A 21182-nucleotide genomic window follows, 5' to 3' on the forward strand; every position below is an offset into this window, starting at 1 on the left:
ATCAGTATAACGTTGTAATAATAATGTGATTATGTGTATAGGACGTAATTCAACTCGATTAGTTGTATTGTTGATAACCAATTTTATTTAGCTCCTACCCCCGTAAAAAGTATGGTAGGCCAGGTTGAGTACGTCCACTACAGCCATGACGCGTTACACCCACCTAACTTCTAGGAAAGGCCCGCCCTACGAAGCAGCTCGATTGGTTGGTGTTAGGCATAGACCTCGAGTGGTTAAGGTTAGGATAGCCGATTGGTCAGGGGATAGGACCTGAACAAATCGGGTTACGTTACCTTGCGTTAGACGCCTGGCCAATAGTAGTGTGTGAATGCTATTGAAGGGCAGGCCTTTCTTAGAAGTTGCGTGGGTTCCATAATAACGCCTGACTACACAGTAGCTTTGTTAGGTAGCCTACTAGCTAGCCTGCGTTGGTTGCCAGAGATCATAGATCTATAGTCTATGGAAGAAGTGGGGACACTTAACATTACTATAAGTTTACTATATAGTATCTATAAAGGTGAGCCTACATTCCACATTGACGCAACATGTCTCAATAACTATTTTGACCAGAAGAATTTACCTTAAATTGAAACGTTCTAATTTCTGTTAGCTATATCGCCTTATTTTCAACAATTTTAACCGCTGCCTGCATCACAATCAGACTGTATCACGATGCCTCTTTTCAGGTGCACATAAATGTAAACATCGATTGCATTGTTGCGCCGTGGGTTAACGTTAGTTTGATCTAAAACGAGAACAATGTGATGTGTAGCTAACAGTATTGACATGAGGCATAACTCGAGCTACATCTTCAAACATTTTGACAGTCAGTGTCGACGGTTTGTTGTTGCCAAACGGCAGTTGTGCGATAGGTAGAGGAGCCTGGCGAATTTGTGTCGTCAGAGATTATATATTGAATTGCAAGTCTGTGCTAAGTAGACGTTAGACGTTGTTAATAAACAAGTTTATAAAGAGGATGATATCAAGTCATTTGGCAGTATAATTTGTAAATTTGTTCCAAGCCATCCAACAAGATTGTGTCATTTACTTGTACACCTGTTTTCTGCATAATACAGTTAAATAGTCAACCCACATGATTAAGTTTTGATTCAGAAACAACAGATTTATGTAATCTAAAACTACAGTATTTTGTAGTGCTGGCTTGTTTGTCAACAATGAGAGACACCTTGTAAAAGTATATGGTGGTAAAAATACAAAAGACGCTACAAGGCAAAAGCAGAGAGCAACACCCAGCAAAACTATAATTATTACACTCACAAAATTGTAGCTACTGTATTCCAGTGTGATGTTGCTAGATTTTGTTCTGGATAGACCAGGACAAAATCTAATTGGCTGAATTTTATTCTGTTAAAAACTAAGGAAGCCAACCCACAGGTCTCAGAATCTAAAATAAGTAAACATTAATTGCATACCTACAATCAACTGGTTGTTTGTTACTTTTGAATTTGGTTGGTTCTCTCGCTTTAATTCTTGCCCTCCCTGAACAATAGTGAAAAAGCGATCTCGTACAACTACAGGTGACTTGTCAGAAAGCAGAGGAATGTTAAATCTGAATGACATATGTATACAATAAACGTCCAATGCTGCTTTTAGATTTAACTCAACAAAGAGATCTCAAACAGCGTTTTATTACATTTTTCAATCAATAACAGTACAATTTAGTACAGTATCTATCTTGCATCCAGCTCACCGTGTAACACCAACAGACAAAATGAAATACAAAAAGTGAAAAGGTACATAAGGGTGCAGAGCTCTATAATATTAATGGAAAGAGAAAAAGGAATCCATCTCAGTTGAATTGCATTTTCACTTGTGGCCACACACGAAATACATCACATTTATTGTACATCATCGCAGAAAAAAGGAAAAGTGAAAATATGTCACAACTTTAACAAAAGTGCTTCTGTATACAGTGAAATGTTATCATTCAGATGCTCTGATTTTCAATTTAAGACCAAGAAAAAAAAATAATGTACAAAAGTTTTAGTATGGACAGTATGTGAGGGTGATTTTGTTCCATCGAGTGTGAAGATTTGAAGGAGAAAAAAGGACTATGAATTCTCACGATTGTTATTACAAAAATTGGCATCAACAGAACTGGTAAGCATCATTTACACTGAGTATGCAGTCAATATTAAGTCTTTCTCCATTCTTGCTCACTCTGGTGCATAGCATTACCAGTATTAGTACACGTTTATGCAGAATTGGAGCCAAAATTAATTTGGCTTCTAGGTTCAATCAATAGGTTACTCTCCTTTTCAAAAAAAAAAAAAAAAAAAAAAAAATTAGGATTTTGCACTATTGAAAGCAAGTCTACAGCATGCACATCTAAATTAACTCATGGCAAACAAAATTAAATGTTTTAACTCAAAACATCAGACCATTATTTTCAGACATTGATTTGTACATTTCATTCAGAGTTGCAACTGCAGTCCCAAGCAAAGGAAGTGTCTATTTAGTCAGGTGAGGTGTCTCACTCAAAGTGGATACTAAACACCCCCACCCCCCCATCCATATAATAAAATTCAGCCATGCCCCAATTATCTCAGCACCTACCTCGGAACCCCACACCTTCCCACCCAAAGTCAAAGGCATGTACAAGAATTGAGGGGGTTAACTGGATAAGTTACTCGTAATAACTCCTTTTGTACTGGAATGAGCATTCATAACTTATAGCATGTGCTTGGTTAGTTAACATAGTATTAGTTGAGAGGCAAAGCTTCTTCATGTGCAAAAGGCTGTGATGAAACAAAAACAGCTAGTATATAAATACATAATGGACATTTTGAAAGCTGCTCGTGTAATATGATCCAAGCTTTTACTCGCATTTCTTGCTGCATGTTTTCTCTCATCTGTCTTATATGATTTAACTGGATTAGAAAGACAAGCTGTAATTCAAACATATCTAAAACCACGAAATGACAAAAGGAAAGCCATCAAGAAAAAAAACAGAATAGAATTCTTAAAAAGTTAAATAATTTGTACAATTACACTCCAACATTTGCTTTCAAGACGCACACATTTGCATGGGATGATAGTGTTGTTTTCTCTTTCAAGGTAACATAAAATGGTCCAAGAAGGAATGCACAAGTTTCTGATTCGATACCACAGGAGATCCTTTCTTAACTAGGTGATAAACAATTGTGCTCTTCTTTGTGTAGGAAAGGCATTGGTTTCCCTTCGTTTTTGTGGTGTCCAAGTCAGTTTAAACAGTGTTGAAGATGCTGTGAACATTCTGAAGTTGTAATGGTCTTCCAGTCAACTTTGGAGTTAAAAGAACATCTGGGAAACAAAGAAATGCAATTTAGAATTTACCTTATCTAACTTGATCTACAGTAAGTCAATTTAACCTTCTGTCAATTCTTCTCTTCTGTTTAATGCAATTTAAGACTTAACACAGACTGACATCAAAATGCAGGAGGCTGCTTGTGTTCATTATAGGTACATCTGCAACCTGCAGCTACAAAGCAATTTGTTTTTTTTGTTGGCCTTTTGAGGAGCCTAGCAAAATGAAGACATCCACTTTTTGGTGAAAGAATTTAGTCTAATGAAAAATGAAATTATATTAAACCTACATATATGCAGGAATTGTCCCTTACGGTTTGTAAACACAACATTCAAAGTTGCTGAAAATGTAGCAGCAAGAATGTTTGTCAAAACCAAGTCAAAAGAGAATTCCAAGATCCATTCAATGTTACAGGTGTCTCAAATATGCAGCCCAGCAAAAACACTAAGAAAGATTTCATTGAACCCACAAACGCTCTTAAACCTGTAAGGGACAAAAGTAGCGCAAGATCACATCAGCATCCACTCCAGCCAAGCAAAAGATTAGGCTTCAACAAACACCAACTACAGGTTTACAACTATTACTTTACTAGGAATAGAATAGCCTTAGGTACAATTGTAAGAAAATATGAAACAAATAAGAGAACCTTCAGGCTTCAATTCCAGATCTTCAGAAAACTGTCCCAGGATCCCGTTGCAACTGCCATACCATCATCAGTAACTCCCAGGCAGCTAACACGGTTGTCATGTCCAGCCAACACACCTAGACAAGTACAACAATTCTAATTTAGTCTACAAGACTAAAAACAAAACAGCAAGCAAGTACATTTTATCACTTTGTCTAATTATCGACCCAAGAGCAATTCTGTAATACCTTCCTTCATGTTGCAAAAATTGGGCTGCTATTGGAGATCATGCTTCAACTACTTACCAGCACGGTCGGCTTTTAGTGTGTCCCACACGTTACAGTTGAAGTCATCATATCCCGCCAGAAGAAGACGGCCACTCTTTGAGAATGCAACAGAGGTGATGCCACATATGATATTGTCATGAGAGTAGATCATTAATTCCTGATCAGCACGCAGATCAAACAGCCTGCAGGTGGCATCATCGGAGCCTGTGGCAAATGCGTTGCCATTAGGGAAGAACTGAAAATTACAAAAGAGAAATCGTTAACGCACCATAGACACAAAATCATAAAAACAAGAAGTACATCTATATAAATAGTTGTTTAAAACACAAAAACGTGCCCCAAAGTGCAATTTCAACTAAAAAGAAACAAATAACTTACACAGATGGCATTGATGTCAGACTCATGGCCTGTGAATGTCTGTCTGCACATGCCCTCTCGAACATCCCAGAGTTTAGCAGAGGCATCACAAGCACCAGAGACGAATAACCGGGAGTCAGGGGCCAATGACAGGCTCATGACATCACCTGTGTGTCCAGCAAATGTGGTTGTCTGCTGGCCAGTCTCAATGTCCCAAAGTGCACTATGAAGTAAAATACAAGATTAGGATACCCGTTTGCCATTTCTCCAACATCCTAGGTTTTACACAAAATGTTTGACTTAACACCGTATAATAACTCAATCTAGGCATAGGCCATCCTTTTACCTACCAAGTGGTATCTCCAGAGCTTGTAACAATTTGGTTGTCATCAAGAAAGCGACAACAGGACAGGTATCCTGATATATATAAAAAAAAAAAAAAAAATATTTATTAATATGGAATTTCATGTCAGAACTATAACTAGCAGTAGAAAAGTAACTAGCAGAGTAGATCATATACCTGTATGTCCAGCGAGCTCACGGCTCACGCGTACATTCCCTTCGCGTGTTTTGAGGTTGTAGATGGAACAGATGTTGTCTAAGCCACCACAGGCCACGTAATTTCCTGAAGGTGCATATGCGCAAGTCATGACCCAGGAAGATCGAAGTGGGATGGCATGAACCTACAACGAAAGTGACACACACACACACACACACGTGTTAATTTCTTTAAAAAAGTCATGGTACAGTAAAGTCAGTACTTTTACAGTAGCTAGTTTTACCAGTCTGGTAACTTAAAAAAAAAAAAAGTCTTGTTTTCTGGTTTTTGGAGAGCAACCTTTAAGATTACTTTTGACACCCTGTGCTAACACTCTGGAAATACCAGGATGCCATTATAATCTGTTGATGTAAAATATACATCAAATATACACAAATATGTCACAACCTGTGGGTACTAGTCTGATATATACATTTCAAGGTCTAACTAACTCCAATGCTAGGCTTGTTTTTTCCTCTTTTTTGGGGCTTTTCCGCCTTTAATCGACAGGACAGCTAGGTGACAAAGGGGGGAGAGAGGGGGAAGACATGCAGGAAATTGTCACAGGTCGGACTCGAACCCTGGACCACTGCGTCAAGGCATAAACCTAAAAGTATATGTGCGCCTGCTCTACCCACTGAGCCTACCCGGCCACGCTAGACTTGTTTTTTTCCGACCAGGCCAGGTCACCAAGTCAAGCACCATTTTGATGGAAAAATCGTATACATCAATCAATACGCTGCAGAGTGGCACTCACGGACAGCTTACTGTGGCCGCTTAATTTAACAAAGGCTGAAACTAGCAGTGTTTTCCATTTGTGAGCCCCTATACGCATTAAGGTATTTAGGGATACAGTGGTTAACCGATCTCACCGGTAACCATGCTTTAAAACGACACGGTTAATTAATCGTAAAGGCTCCGCTACACCGAGCGTTAACTGACTGCACATTATGTGTAGCAGTGTGTGCAGTTCTTTTCATTAAACCTCGTGGACAACAAAAACACTCATGTGTGCGCACATCAGACGCCCGTCACCTCAAGTATTGACTGTCAAGAGTGATGCACAACAGCATCCCGTGGTGGGATACTGCTGCAATTTTTTAACGTTAGATCAAGTAAACAAACTGCAGGAAAACGCCGAGCAGAGCCAGCCCCTGACCTCACCACAGCTGTAGCTGCCAGGGGGAATTCAACCCCAAGTTGGTAAATTTGCTAGCGACTTAATCGTTTTAAACTTAATTCATTGTTAGCTTGTTAACGTTACCAAAGGACAGCACTGTTGTTGCCAATTTGGCCTTCGTTTGTGCTGCGAGTGATTCACCTCTAGTCTCTAATCTTTTCAGATGAATTTGAATAAAAAGGTTGATGATTGATCATATAATCATTTTCAAAACATTCAAAATTGTTACTGTGTTATAAACAATTCTGACCTCAATCTGAGCCTGCAATCTTCTCAGTAGGTCTTGAGATTGTAATTCGTGGTTGGATTTATTGCTCACTGTATCAAGCTCAATGTCTTCTTCAATATATGAAAACATAATTCTGCAACTTCCACCCATCCCACTCACTGCACACCAGACACACGGTAAAGGCCACAAATGCCTCAGCCTCCAGCTGATCTGCAACTCTTGAATTTATTCCAAATGAATGCAGCATGGTCGAGTTAGTTTGTTTCCCTCCTTGTACTTCTAGTATAACCTTATGAGTTCCACAAAAACAGGTGCATGCCGGAAAATATAGTGCAGCAGGAACAATATTAAAAAGCTTTTTAAAAATGATAGATTTTCCTGCCTCAAGAAATGTAGCAGCTATTACTTTGCATGCAGATGGCAACATTTGACATGCCTTTATCTGCAATTCTGAACTGCTGCTGTTATTACTTTGCTTTACAATTAGATGACACAGAGTGGCATGATTCAACCATTACTTCATTAATCCCTGTCAAAAAACACATGACTTACCTTATTTGTGGTATAGCTGTCCCAAATAATGAGTTTGCCATCTTGAGAGGCACTGACCAAGAGCCTACAAAAATGAGAACAGTGATATTAACACCAACACAACATCAATTAGAGTCGTCACACAAAATCCATTTTTATCTATAATCATAAGCCAAAAACTGAGGAAAAAGGACTGCAGGAAAAAAGATGCCTGCCACACTGCTGAAAAACAATGTATGAATACAATATTCACTGCATCAGTGTAACAACCATAGACTGTATATAGAATGGACCAACAGATCCCGTTGCTCTGGACAGAGACCAGTGAAGGCCATTAGAAGCACTTTACCGGTGAGCACCGAGCGTTACTGCGCAGCCTCCAACTGAGAGAGACGACGTAAATGTGACGTGAGCAACCTGTCTGAAAGTTGTAAGTCTTCTGGTAGCTGTGCCAAGAGAAATCTCAATCATTCAGAATATTGCAGAGACGGAGAGCATAGGCTAATTATTGCTAACTAAAATGCTAGTTAACATTAGTATTTAAAATTAAACAGCTAATGTAAGTCGAAACTGCCTGCGAGCTTCTCCTGTACTATACGGTAATTCTACTATGCGACAGTAAGTTGCGTGGTTATGACACAATCGTTAGCCTATTTTTACAAAAACGTCAGCTACGGAGCCATAACGTGAGGTACAAGGTAATGGAGCCTTTTATACATTGTCGTGTTTCTTTAGAAAAACTGGACAAATAAAGTCTTCAAACGCTTCAGATGTAAAAAGTTATTCGCCGTCAAAGTGACGTCAAAATGAATGGCAGTCAATGGAATGCTAATGGGGGGTGAGAGCTTGTTAGCATCAAAATGGCACCATAGGAGGTACACGTTGTGAGGAGAAGCTTACCCCCTTGGTGACAACTTACATTTAGGCATACTAGGCGTCTTACTTTCACACATTGCTCAACATTTGACATAAAGCATGAACAGAACATAAACAAAATCTCCCGTTACACCATAAGTCATAAACGCTGGCAGTTGGGTTACCTGGAATCTGTTCCCCAATGCATGGCATAGATTTTAGCCAAATGACCCCGCAGCGTTCGTCTTGTACGCATCTGGATTCGTCCAACGGGGTCAATATTAGCTGTGATCTGCAAAACATTAAGACACACCTTTATTGATCCCAGCGGGAGAGTTCGGTTGTTGCAGCAGTACAACAGAAACAACATAGATAGATACAGATAAGTATAGAAAGTAAAACTAAATAATAATTAGAGGTACATAAACTAAAATGGAATAAAAAATAGAAACTAAACTCTACAGATCTTTTGGGATGACATGATAAAGTGAGTGGTGCTGATAAAGTGACAGTGGTGTGATTAATAGCAGCAGAGTCTTAATAGAATATATTGCAAGGGTCAATGTAGCATTAACAGTGTGTGTGTATATATATATATATATATATATATATATATATATATATATATATATATATATATATATATATATATATATATATAGAGAGAGACACATAGTGTTGTATTGCTGTATTATACATTACGTTTTATCTTACACTAAGTTATACTACATTATATTGCTGCATTATACTTCTACTCTTATGTTGCTGCACTATACTATATACTGTTATATTGTTGTATTATACTATACATTGTTATTATATACTATTATTACACTACTGCACCTTATACTAAGTCTCATTTCCCTATCAGTAAAATAAAAGTATAATTTGGATCAGTATAATCCAGTTCATAACAACAATATATCAACAGTATGGTATAAAATCAGTCCAGCAGAGATACAGTGGAAAGGAAGAGGTGAGTGTTTCGAGTGGACCAGACATTGTGGAGAATGGCTGTGTGTGTTGTTATAGTCTGTGGTTCACACTGCTGTTGTACAGTATGATAGCAGCAGATACATATTAAGGTATTAAGTACTCTGGTTCATTTTTAGACCAATTGCTTTTCAACCCAAGACAAAGATCCTAATCTTAAAAGTTACCTGTGATAGTGTGGCATCTGCGCATGCTTTCCTGGCATCCTGAAAGGAAGAAAAATATTTAGGGCAGGATTTCTCACATCTACCTTAAGTTGTATAGGCTTAACTCTGACTCAACTTGTAAATGGCATTTTTAATGATAATCGATGGTATGGAAAATAAAAAATAAAAACCTGTTTGTTACTTACTCTGATCTGATTTTTGAGCTGCTCTGCCTCTTGGCGTAACTGGTCCAGTTCACTCATTTTATTCTGCTTTTTCAATTACCTTACTCCAGCTACTGGGGCACTTGTTGATTAGAAGAAAGAGAAGCACTTTAATCATTCAAGTAAATCTTCCTCATTTTAAATTCAAGGTCATATTTTCAACCGTAAGCAAAGTGGGCCTGACAAAACCAAATCTCTTAACAGCGGAAGGGAATGGGAGGATTTTCAGCCAGCTTGCTGTCACTTTTCAATCAACTAAATGGTTTACCTACAATACATGCAACGTACAGTTAACGGTTCAACCTCACTGTCACTAACATAATCCTGACCCACAATTTAAACTGCCAGACAAATCCTGTTAAGGCATGACTTCCCAATGATCCGAAAATCAGCCATTATCCTGTTGACCTCAATCCCTGGGATACTCAAAAGTTTTAACCAATAAGCCATTAATACAGAGCCTCGAGGCCCTCTCAAAGTTCATCTAATAAAATAAATGAGATGAAAGAGAAGATAATGGAGTAGAAGCGCTGCTGGGTCTTTGTGGTGATCACATGCATGTGCTCTTTTGATACTTCAAGTGTACTGTGCTTATTCTATCGTGTGAAGGGCTCATTGCATAGGTAGAACCTGGTCCCAAATGCAAATCTCCTTCAAAAACAATCCGAGGCCTACTGTAGGGTTTGTGACAAGACTATCATGCAATGAGCCCTTCACAAGATGGAATATAATTAGATGAATGACTTTAAAGTCATGATCCAAATATAATAATATCTTGAACTACATCAAGTCTCACTTATCAAAAGCAAAGTAATACATTATTTCAAGTGAAGTCATTTCATGTCAGTTATTTTAGGGAAGCCAGAAACATGACAGCAAATCCCCCTGCCATATTGACCTATGCTGTCCAAGACTGAGTTTAATTTACATGGACTGTGATATCAGAATAAAAACGGTATTATGTCAATTACTGGACAAAACAACACTATGAAAACCGTATTTTTATTCCTAAACCAAAAGAAAAAAGTAAATTTTTTACCAAGAATAAGCAAATTAATCCAGTATTCTAATTTTTGTTACATTCAGGGTGTGAAAAAAAAACAGTGCGTGTGGGTGGTGGTGGTGGGGGGGAGAATGTTTTTGATCATGCACAACAAAACAAAACATGCAAGAATTAAATCCAATTCCATGCCAAAACCATGGATAAAGCCACTCGGCCAGGCATGCCAAAACACTTATTTATGAACTTCAATATTGAAATGGAAAATAATCTCAAAATGAAATAGCACAACGTGGTGTCAACATAAAGCACAGCACTTTCAAGCCGGGGAGCAGAATTCACTTCCCGGCAAAAACAAAATACTTCACCCAGGAAACGCATGTTCGTTCCTCGGGAGAGTTCTAATCCAAACCACGATCTTTTTCCTAAACTTAACTAGTCGTTTTAGTGCCTAAACTTTACCGTCGTCAACGCATGACGCTCACTTTTTCTCGGCTAAACTCCTCTACCTTGGCCCCTGAAAGGACCGTCATCTGGCGGTGCCAGTAGCCGGCTCACAGTCACCTATTGGCGGCTGAACTCATCTAGCAACTGCTGCTCAGATTTTATTGTTCTATCGCACTATAGACGGTTCACATTACAGCGCTTTACCTAGTTTAAAATACTTCCATTTTAGGTAAATAATATATGGTCTATTGGTGAAGTAGCACTGATTGATTGGGGGGAGGGGAACCACATTTTGTCCCTGCCGGGGGAAAAAATTATTCAGCAGAAGCACGGATACTGCGACACACATGCCAATCCATCTGTTTGATGACACATGCACAGTCCAAGTCTACTTATTTAAAGCAATACAATATTTTTTGCAAAGGAAGCACAATGCAACATGACCACAAACAGTTGTGAACAGCTTACTGAATATACCATCTTACTTTGAATAAGGTCAGCTGTTTCTGATATTAGTTTGTGAAATAGTCACTGATTGCTTACCAACTCTAGCATTCCTGGGAAATGGATAACCTTGGGCTCCGATCCATCTAATCAATTATTCAAATGTGTACAGAAGTACATTAGGAAAAAAAACAGTGTAACTATACTCTTAATGTGTGCAAGTTTGTGTGTGCGTTTTAAAATGGTACAGATTTGTTTGTAGTACTTAATCATAGACAGACTACCCCCAGAAAACTGGCTCACAAACGAAAATTGAGTATGCACATACAAATTTGACCAAATGCAACATCAATTGGGATTTTCTACTGATTAAGTAAGAACACAGTTGAATGGGAGATTACAACCCACTAACCACGTTCTTTAAGTACATAGTGACTCTCATCACTTGTAGTTTAAATTTTTATTTTATTTTTTTAAAACAAGTCTGTGCAAGCTGTCTTCTATGAGAGACGTATTGCCCCCTTGTATCTTGAAAGAACAAACCATATCACCTATGTTTACATAATGTGAGTACCAGCTCAAAGTGCAATATTACAATGTAAGGCACACGTGATAAACTGACTAAAGTAAAACTAAAATCTTATTCAGATTTATTGCAGATTGTAAGCAATGCACCATTCAGTTGGACCAACTTTGCCTTACCTGGTGTATTTCAGTCAGTAGGCCTATCTCACTGGAGTTTCAGGACAAAACTGAAAATCTTCTTTACCCGACTGTTATCATGATTGGTTGACCTTTTTAACACAGGTTATCCTCTCTTACATTCATAAATCTATAAATAAACGTGTCATGAACTGTAATTATTATGCAGTATCATCAAGTGACAGCAGAATGCTATTTTCACCTTTAAAACCTCTGAAAATATTGTTGATAGCTATTTAAAAACAATATTCAACTTTCGTCAAATTGATTTTTTTTTTTTTCCTGAGAAAATGAAAGTTGAAGCAGTTGTGCCAATGTGCATTTTCAGATAATAAAGTTTACTAATGCCCAAAGTAGTGTATAGTAGTTAAATGTTGTTTTCCGTCTCTACATATAGTATAATTAATGTATTAACATGTATTTAGCCAAAAAAACAAACAAAAAAGACATGTAAAATATCGTTAATTTATAAACAATGTTATAGTATAAAAATATATTGAATGTTTCAATAATTTATTAGCAAAATAATGCTACCTATATTAAACTCTAGTCATTTTTAGCTTTAAAATGCAATTCTGATTAATCAAATTTAATTTATAAAATTAGTGATATATTAAAGTCACACTTTGTTCACAATCAAATTACAAGATCCAATTCATTTTCATTCTTGACTGTTTTTATACCAAACCCTAAAACTGCTATGGTAAATCCAAAAGTGGGATAGCCTGGAGTGATGTTATAGGCCTAAGTTTTAAATATTCCACATTCAGAAATATTATTTTACAGGAGGTCCACAGAGGGCTCTGTGGATGCTTACAGTTAAGGAGTTCCACTCCCTCATCACTTCTGCTTTCAAAGCGCCTGATCAGGGTCAGCTGACTGCATGATAGACAATGAGCAATGGCAAACAGCCTGGAGTTGTAGCTCACTAGCTGTTCTCAGGTCCCTTAAGGGCAGTCTATGCCTGCTACTTTCAAAAAGGTGTCTCCTACATTTCCAGTTAATTTTTTTTTACCTCTGCCATATTTTACAACTGTTCTCGAAGGACAAGTCTGTGTATCTGTACTGTTAAAAGATGATAATGCAATGTTCCACAGGTCTAAAGCTGGATCATAGAAAAAGCAATAACCAGCAATATCACTGAGCAACTACATAATCCTAAAAGCTAAAACCTCCGTCAATGAGTCTCTAATCCTATCCATGTCCACTAACAAACAGCTGGCAAAGCCAGCCCAGGCATTAGAAATATGTTTTCCCAATCATAAAAGGATGAGTTTAATCTTAATTCTTTTACACACAACATGCTTAAAGCAAGTGCCTGGATTTTCACGCTGCCAGTGAAATCACAAGCCTAATACAGTCCCTCTCTTCTAGTTGTCCAATGTGACCAGCTACTGTACAATTAGTACCATTCTTAATAAACTAGGATAAAGTTGCATTTTCACAGAAGCCATGTATATATTAAATTAATTTTCGAATTACATACACAATTGGCACAAAGTAAAGAGAATGTATTAAGCTACTGTATGGCAGATAGAGTGAAGATATGACAGCACAACGTAATAGAATCAACATACCTATCATGCATATTTTCTAATGATGCACAGGTTTATCCAACTCTGTATGTGCTGTACTGATGTGTGCAGTACTGTGATTTGCCTACAACTGTAGTCTAGTTTGCATTGTATTTGGATGGCTGCTGGTTAGCGGTTTTAGTCAGTTTTTTTACGCTAATATGTTTAGAGGGTTGGGCTACTGAGGCTCTACACATATTTCAGGAGAAAATTTGTTGCAATTCAGCACCATAATGTGGCAGAATACTGAGGATTAGACTATTAGTATCTGACTACGTCTAATCGAATTTCTACATTTACTTAACGCTGCACAGTGTAATGATAATATGACTTACACTGATGGAAATCTGAGAAGATGCAGCTAAACGCCATCTTGCAGACTGCTGTCCGCTAGTTAGCCTGCTAGCAAGCTAGCCAGTGTGGGCCTGCAGGCAGGGCAGAGCTAGTATTAAAGAAAGCAATGTACGGTCACTTTATTAGTAACCGTTTCGCTTGTGATTTAACAATGTCCGGTAGACAAGTAGACAACGTAAGCTGAATTTTACAACAAAGAAATCAAACACTTCTAGCATCTAATGCAAAAAAAACAAAAAACAAACGTAACCACAGCCACTTAAGGGTAGACTCAGCTGCTCTTCCGCAATTACACGGAGTGCTATGTAGTTAGCTTTTAAGCCAACATAGTGTGGGTAAACCTAGAAACCCGGCGGTTGCTTGGCCTTCAGAAATCCACTTGCGTACCAACAATCTCGTTAAACCTGACAGTGCACAGTTGATTTGATTACAACGTTCCAGTGTATTTATTTGGTTCTCTAATCCTTAAGTGGACCTGAGCCTGTAACAAAACTGCAAGGTCGGGCGGCGGTGGCCTGTTTGACTTCAGGAGCAACAAATGCAATAACAAATGCGGGTGATTTTACATAAAGTAGATGACCATCTATCGCCCATCGCTGCATAACGTTAACTGCCAATTAGCCAACTAATGATAAATAACTAACGATAGTTACTAACCTAAGTTAAAGGCGTTGCACTGGCGCGGCCGTTTCGTTGCAGGATGCAGCAATAACGTTATGGCAACTTATTACTTCGGCTTGTAAAAAAAAAAAAAAAAAAAAAAAGAAAAAAAAAAAGATGAATAAAAAGGTGTTAACGCGGCTACAATAACTCATGTTAATAACACGTAGCTGATGTATAGTGTGCACTTGTCACGTTAATTAGTGATGCTTGCTGTTCTGCCATTGCCAAAAAACAATTGTTGTTCATTTGTTTACAGGACATTTATTGTTCCAGCCCAACCCAATGTGTCATCATCGACTGGCAGCAACATCTTGAAATGTAACATTTCGAGTACAAAGCAACTAAAGCTTAAAGTGCAAAAACAGTGTATTTTGCCCATTAACTACCCAGTACTTAAGTACTGTGTTTTAGGCCAAGAAGCACCACCGAAGGGCCATCACTGACATCAAGCCTCACTGACCAACATTAACGTTGCTTCAACGCCAGCCAGGAGCTTTCATTGAACATTGACAGTTAACATAGCTAACTCACTTGACTGAATGCATAAGGCATTATGTAGCAATCTGTTTATCCCCCGCAAATATGGATTGCCAGGGTCCACCGCTGCAGACACTCTTGTAACGTTACCTTAGCCACTTCTATTTGCTCATGATAAAATAGCCAACTCAACGTTAGCTAGCTAACCGCAGCTAACTAAATGGATAAGAAGCTAGGTCTCGCTACCCCACCCCCGGATAGTCCAATTCCGCCACAATTAATCAGCTAATGATATTAATAGTTGATCTGGAAGATGTGAAAGCAGCATGATTCTCGCTTTTTTTCACCTTACCTGATTCAATTTGCGTTTGTTTTTGCGTTTTGGCATTGACTGGAAAGCAAGACGGCGTATACCTCCGATCCACGCATCAACGAACACCACAACGCTAGCCTACTAACTAGCCAGCCAGCTAGCGTTAGTTTTCCGAGGAGCAGCCCTTCCTGAACGCAGCAGGCTACGGCTATAGGGAGCTTGACAACCTCAGTCAACCGGAGAGGGGAGGGGGGGAAAAAAATCACACCCACTAGCTAGCCTTGTACTGTAGACACTGCCCAGGCATACAAAAATGCTAATCTTTAAAGTCACTATACCTCATTCAACAAGACAGCCTACTGTCTCCCTTTTGCCAAGCTTAACATCTGCCCTTTCCGTAGTAACGCTTTCGTCCGGCCATCGAACGACGAGATGGGCGCGGTAACCCTGCAGTCAGCGCTGGGAAACCCCACGCTGCAGCAGCGATGGGTAGAGAACCATCTATTGATGTTTTATATACAGCTGGAGATTATCAATCACTTTGAACAATGTTTAGCACTTCTCATTCGGTATTTGTGCATTTCATCAGAGTAGACTGAAAGCCAAAGAACATGGTGTTCGTTTTTCTATCTTCCTACAACCCAGTGAAAGGCTGAGTCAGTTAGTCACTCAGGCCCAAACGTGGTTCCTAAAGTAAGTGGTGGTATTACTGATTTCAGGGCTCGCTTTAGCATTGTCAACAACAACATAATCTGGCCATAGGTAATTAGGAAATAGTGTGTTCTTATGTTAATGTGTATAGTGCGGTTTACTTACTTACTTTTCTCGGTGTGTTTCTCAGAATAGCCTACAAATAATAGAAACTTCAGCACATAACTAACTAGTTATTGGTCCTTTTGTGGTGCAATTCTAGGAAGCTGTCACAGTTAAACATAATCAATTTCCCTGAAATATCACAAAATGATCATAAATGATCTATGTGCTGTTGTCCTTTAATTTGGAATTTGTTGTCACAGTATGTACAATACCTCAAACAAATAGGTAGTAAGATAAGCTTTATTTGTGCTGGTAGTCTTGCTGAGATCAGCAAGAGACCTGATAACTTACATATAGGCTATACAACATTACAAGACAATTCAGCCACACACAGCAATAATCACACAGAAAACAAGTAGTCCTATTATAAAAAAATATCAATAAGTCAAATGGTAAAGTCCCTCATACAGTAAGAATGAGTGTCTCTAACTTAAATTTGTTTTTCACTTAATTCTAGTACTAATGTGCATAGTACCAACAATCAATAAAAACAGTACACGTGCGCAACACACCATTTACTTTGAATATACAGCATCCATACATACTGTATAAGGGTTGGAACTCACATAAACAAATTGCTTTCAGTTGAGTGATGAGTCATTTAATTGAAAAATGCCTGAGACTGGTCATCACAATTAATTGGGTTGCAGCTGAAGATGCAGAAACAGAAAGAACACATCATTTCCGCATTACTTTGCCTGATCATAAACCATTTTGCTTTGTAGATAGGCCTTCACAAGCTCTCACTGCACCTGTATGCAAATTACCAACAACACTGCCATTGCCTTTAATATTTAATTTTTAAACCCTGTGGTGTATCAAGTAAACTTTTTATAGGTCAGGTGTATAGGTCAGAAGGAGCCCAATCAATGTAATCTGGTCATTTCAGCCAGTTAAATTGACCATAATTTTCATTAATTCATTTATTCTTGATCCAAACTTTTTTATGTCTAAAAGGAACCATCTTCTGTTACGGCTAGTTCTGTCTTACATGACTTATTTTGTGGTTCAAACTACGACCCAATGATGAAAATGTTAAACATGAGTGTACAAAAATAGAATATAGGAAAGAACAATATGGTTTTTTTTATTGATTAACTTGCTGACTATCAGATCATGTAAATAATAAGTACCAATACCTTGATGAAGTTGTTTCACTTGTATATGTATCATATGTGTGTGGCATTCATAGCCTTTCCCCTTGCCTTGACTAACACATGGGAAATTCTTAATGTTACCACTGCAATGTTGGAAATAACTTCTTAAGTGCCTCCTTATTTGGTTGTCTGCTTTCATGAGAGTCACTAGGGGCTGCACAGACACCTGCTAATGGCTAACAGCAAGCTAATTGCAGTTCCCATAAGTGGACCATGTGATGTTGAGGTCAGAAAATGCATCTGATAGTTTTCACATTTTGTTATCTTATCTCTCTCCTTTTCTGTCTTGGTTACTTTGAGAACAGCATACTATTTTAACTAATTACAAGTTTACCAAACCAGTTATCTTCCACAATTATATTCAAGTTTAACTATGCTGTTTACCATTTGTTAGTTGAGATCAGTAACCAAATGTTCCTCATGGGTGATTAGCAAATCCATCCTTTAAGCGCCATAAAAGGCCACAAAGCATGCTCCTCTAAACCCTGGGGAAAGAGCATTAGAAGTGTAGTTATGACTTGGCCAAGGCATCCTCTCATTCGACAGTAAGTGTTGCCACAGTGTTTGTCCTCAGCCGTGTTTGGACTACCAGAGAAAATGGTGAGAATCTTATTAAGGAACTAACTTCACAAACAAAAATGTTTATTCTATTATATGTAATTAACATTGTTATATTCAACATAAAGTAATTCCAGAAGCTTTACTGTGCTGATCTAACTCTCCTCTTGATAAATCTGGTTGAAGACTGATATTAAATACTGCAACTCCCTTATTTTCTTTCAGGCCAGCAAGTTAACACAAGAGCAGATCACAGAGTACAGAGGAGTTTTCGAGATGTTTGATGAAGAGGGGAATGGAGATGTGAAGACACAGGAGCTGGAGAGGTTGATGAGTTTAATGGGGATCAATCCTACAAAGAGAGAGCTCAGCCAGATGGCCAAAGATGTGGACAAAGATGGTGAATATGAACTGCAATGATAGTAAAGCCCATACTATGGAATATTATTCTCTAAAACACTTTAATTTGGCTTTTTTAACCTTTATGGCCCTCTGACTAATTTTCAGTTTAATATTAATAGGTTAGGTATTACACACACCTGTGACAGCATATCACTTGAACGTCCTCTTAATTAAGTATATATGTGAAATAAAATGTAATCCAGTACAACAGCCCTGCCATAAATCGGATATTTTAAAGTGTAAAATGGTAATTATTGGTTATGTGTTAGAAAGCTGCTTCAACTCTATGTTTGCGACCAGTAGTGGTGGTGGTGGTGGTGTGTATTTGACTGTTACTATTGTAAGATGGTTCTATTTCCATAAACGAGTAACGCCTTAAAATTCCTTTAGCAATGCCTTGCATGTATTCTGAGCTGCACCTGGAGGTGAGGATGGAAGAAGAAGCTGTATCTGTCTAAAGTTCAGCCGGAACGAAGTCAGTAAATAATGTGCTCAATTAGGCTCTGTAATAAAAGCCTGGCTTTCACATCAGCTAAAGATTTTATTAAGATAAAGTATAGGAAGGTAGATCAAATGGATTTTGCTACTTGTCCTAATAAGGTTGAGATCAATTAATCCAAGACATACTGTATTAGGAATTGCTCTTTGCAGCCGATCAAATCTGGATTTTAGGTGCAAATCTACATAAATTTAGGCTTTAGCGCAATCTTTTAAGACCGTAACATCTTCCGAAATGCATTATAAAAAAACATAACATTATCTAATACTGCAGTATTCTGTTTTACTGCAGGTTACCACATTAATCACTAGGTGTCAGTGTTTCCCTATATGTGATTTGAGTTCCCTAATAATAACAAATAGTTTATTGTCATAAATGAAATTTAATCACACAGAAAAGTCATAAAAGAACAAACAAAACAAAAGAAACCTTGTGAAAGAAGTCATGTGACATGAACAGGGGCTTCATTAAGTGCTCAGCAATACATGTCTGCCTTCAGCTAATTTAAGGAGGTCATCTTTTAAATTGACTTTTTCTTGAATAACTTTTATGTTAAATTAAGTTCCCTGTACATTAACCTTAACTGATACATTTTATAATTTGCCATTTCCATTCTTGTTTCTTATTTCCCCTACTCTTAGCCGTCTCTCTTTATGCCTCCCCTCTCTCTCTGAACTGCAAAAGGGGAAAGAACAAATATAATGCTGCCTTTTTCTATTAATTCTATTTTGGCGTTTTGATGTCAAAGATGTATTGCTTGAAATGTTTTGCTTGACAATACTGATTACTGACTCAATTCTAGCTGTAAAACATGGCTAGATTTTGATATCTCAATCCTATAAACATTAATGTTTTTATCCAGATACAAGAATCTAGATAAAACGTTTTGGTTCTTATAAAAATGCCAAAAAACGGAAGATGTCCGTTAATGCTAAAATATCACTCAACAATTTCTCTTCCTAAAAGCAAATTTTTTTTTCAGGACAATTCAGGACATTGTGACCATCAGGGGTTTTCAGAGATATTGGGATACAGATCATTGGGGTTGGATAAATGTAGTAAAGGCTGTGATGTTGATTAATTTTAATATAATATATAATCCCACAATATCTATGCATTTTTTTCTACATAAATATGTCTATCCAACAAACTAACAAAAGTTACTGTTTTGCACACAGATAATGAGGGTTTGTTTAATTATATTATATTATTATTTTTGTGACACTCCAGGTAAAGGGATATTTAACTGTGACAGCTTCCTGGGTCTGATGGCACTGTACCTGGAAAGAACCAAGAACCAGGATGCTGAACTCCGAGCTGCTTTTAAAGTATTTGACAAAGAGGCCAAAGGATACATCGACTGGAACACACTCAAGTAAGAATAACAGAAGTGATGGAAAACAAAGCATAAACATTTCCCTTGCACTGAATAAGTACATTCTTATAAACTCTTAATTTGATCTATTGCATGCTGGATTACACTACAATGTCAACTATTTAAGTGAAAAATAATTATCTATTTTGATCCCAAATAAAAATCCAGATAAAACAAATGAAAAACAAAAACAATCAGTGTTAACATTATTTTGTCATAATGCCCTTTCAGTGTTTCCTTCATGTTTAATATTCATTTCCAGATATGTACTGATGAACGCAGGGGAACCACTCAATGAGATTGAGGCAGAGCAGATGATGAAGGAGGCAGATAAAGATGGCGATGGAACCATTAATTATGAAGGTTTGAATGTATATTTCAATTACTGGCCATAACAACTCTATAAAAACCTTTATTTGGTTGAAAATATAAATGAAATATTAATGGAAGATAATTATCATAGTGTACATTTTGACAGTACTGCATTGCTGTTCTGTTTCGTATACATATTGTCATATTGATTCAGTATAGGTCATCTATTGTCTAGGTCAAAACGTAATTACTATTCAACAAGATAAATCCATTATGTTTTTACAATGTATGTATTTATGAATGTATGTATGTATGTATGTGGAAATTTGAATTGACCACTGGAGCCAGATTGACTCCCGAACTCTTTAACCTGTCACAACTACTGTTGTATATTAGGAAATTACATTACACAAATATATGATCCTTACCATATTGTAGTTTTCTGTGAGAAGGATTGGATTTGTTTACATTTTGGGGTTCAATTAAAAATGTTTAAATACACTTGTATATCAAAAATGTTTCCTTAAATTGAAATAAATGGGATGAGGAAATTACAAAAATATTTACTGCTGATTTGAACTCTTTCAGAATTTGTGGCCATGATGACTGGGGACTCGTTCAAAATGAGCTGAAGATCTTGTGGATATTCTGCAGCTGTTGTGAACATGTGTTACAATTACACACAATTGTAAAAAAAAAAAAAAAGTATATTTGGTCTTCAACATTTCTAGTCGTACAAATGGAAATGTGTGCAATAACGTGATTTGTGAATAACTGGATAAATCCTAAAATTGTGATTTGTTTCTGTCTGTTTTGT

The 21182-nt window shown here is 37.4% G+C and overlaps 2 protein-coding genes across 5 annotated transcripts; one reads left to right on the forward strand and one right to left on the reverse strand.

Moving 5' to 3' along the window:
• Positions 1-1633: 1633 nt before the first annotated feature.
• Positions 1634-15676, reverse strand: gnb1b (guanine nucleotide binding protein (G protein), beta polypeptide 1b). Of its 3 annotated transcripts, XM_078248731.1 has the most exons (12): positions 15286-15524; positions 11263-11309; positions 9255-9354; positions 9070-9108; positions 8095-8201; positions 7076-7139; positions 5097-5259; positions 4927-4993; positions 4598-4799; positions 4238-4454; positions 3954-4069; positions 1634-3303 (listed from the first exon to the last, which is right to left on the reverse strand). In XM_078248731.1, the coding sequence occupies exons 3-11, from the start codon at positions 9309-9311 to the stop codon at positions 3963-3965; spliced, it is 1023 nt and encodes a 340-aa protein (XP_078104857.1). In that variant the 5' UTR covers positions 9312-9354; positions 11263-11309; positions 15286-15524; the 3' UTR covers positions 1634-3303; positions 3954-3962. The 3 variants fall into 3 exon arrangements, with proteins under 3 accessions (XP_078104857.1, XP_078104856.1, XP_078104855.1); XM_078248730.1 differs by lacking the exons at positions 11263-11309; positions 15286-15524 and adding an exon at positions 15585-15676; XM_078248729.1 differs by lacking the exon at positions 11263-11309.
• On the forward strand, positions 15653-21162 carry LOC144516980 (calglandulin-like). 2 transcript variants are annotated; one of them, XM_078248734.1, is made up of 5 exons: positions 15653-15735; positions 18003-18177; positions 19909-20053; positions 20316-20416; positions 20954-21162. In XM_078248734.1, exons 1-5 carry the CDS (start codon positions 15679-15681, stop codon positions 20995-20997), a joined length of 522 nt encoding a protein of 173 aa, XP_078104860.1. In that variant the 5' UTR covers positions 15653-15678; the 3' UTR covers positions 20998-21162. The 2 variants fall into 2 exon arrangements, with proteins under 2 accessions (XP_078104860.1, XP_078104861.1); XM_078248735.1 differs by lacking the exon at positions 15653-15735 and adding an exon at positions 17693-17819.
• The last annotated feature ends 20 nt before the right edge of the window (positions 21163-21182 follow it).

This window comes from Sander vitreus, chromosome 4 (assembly GCF_031162955.1).
Source record: "Sander vitreus isolate 19-12246 chromosome 4, sanVit1, whole genome shotgun sequence".
NCBI lineage: Eukaryota > Metazoa > Chordata > Actinopteri > Perciformes > Percidae > Sander > Sander vitreus.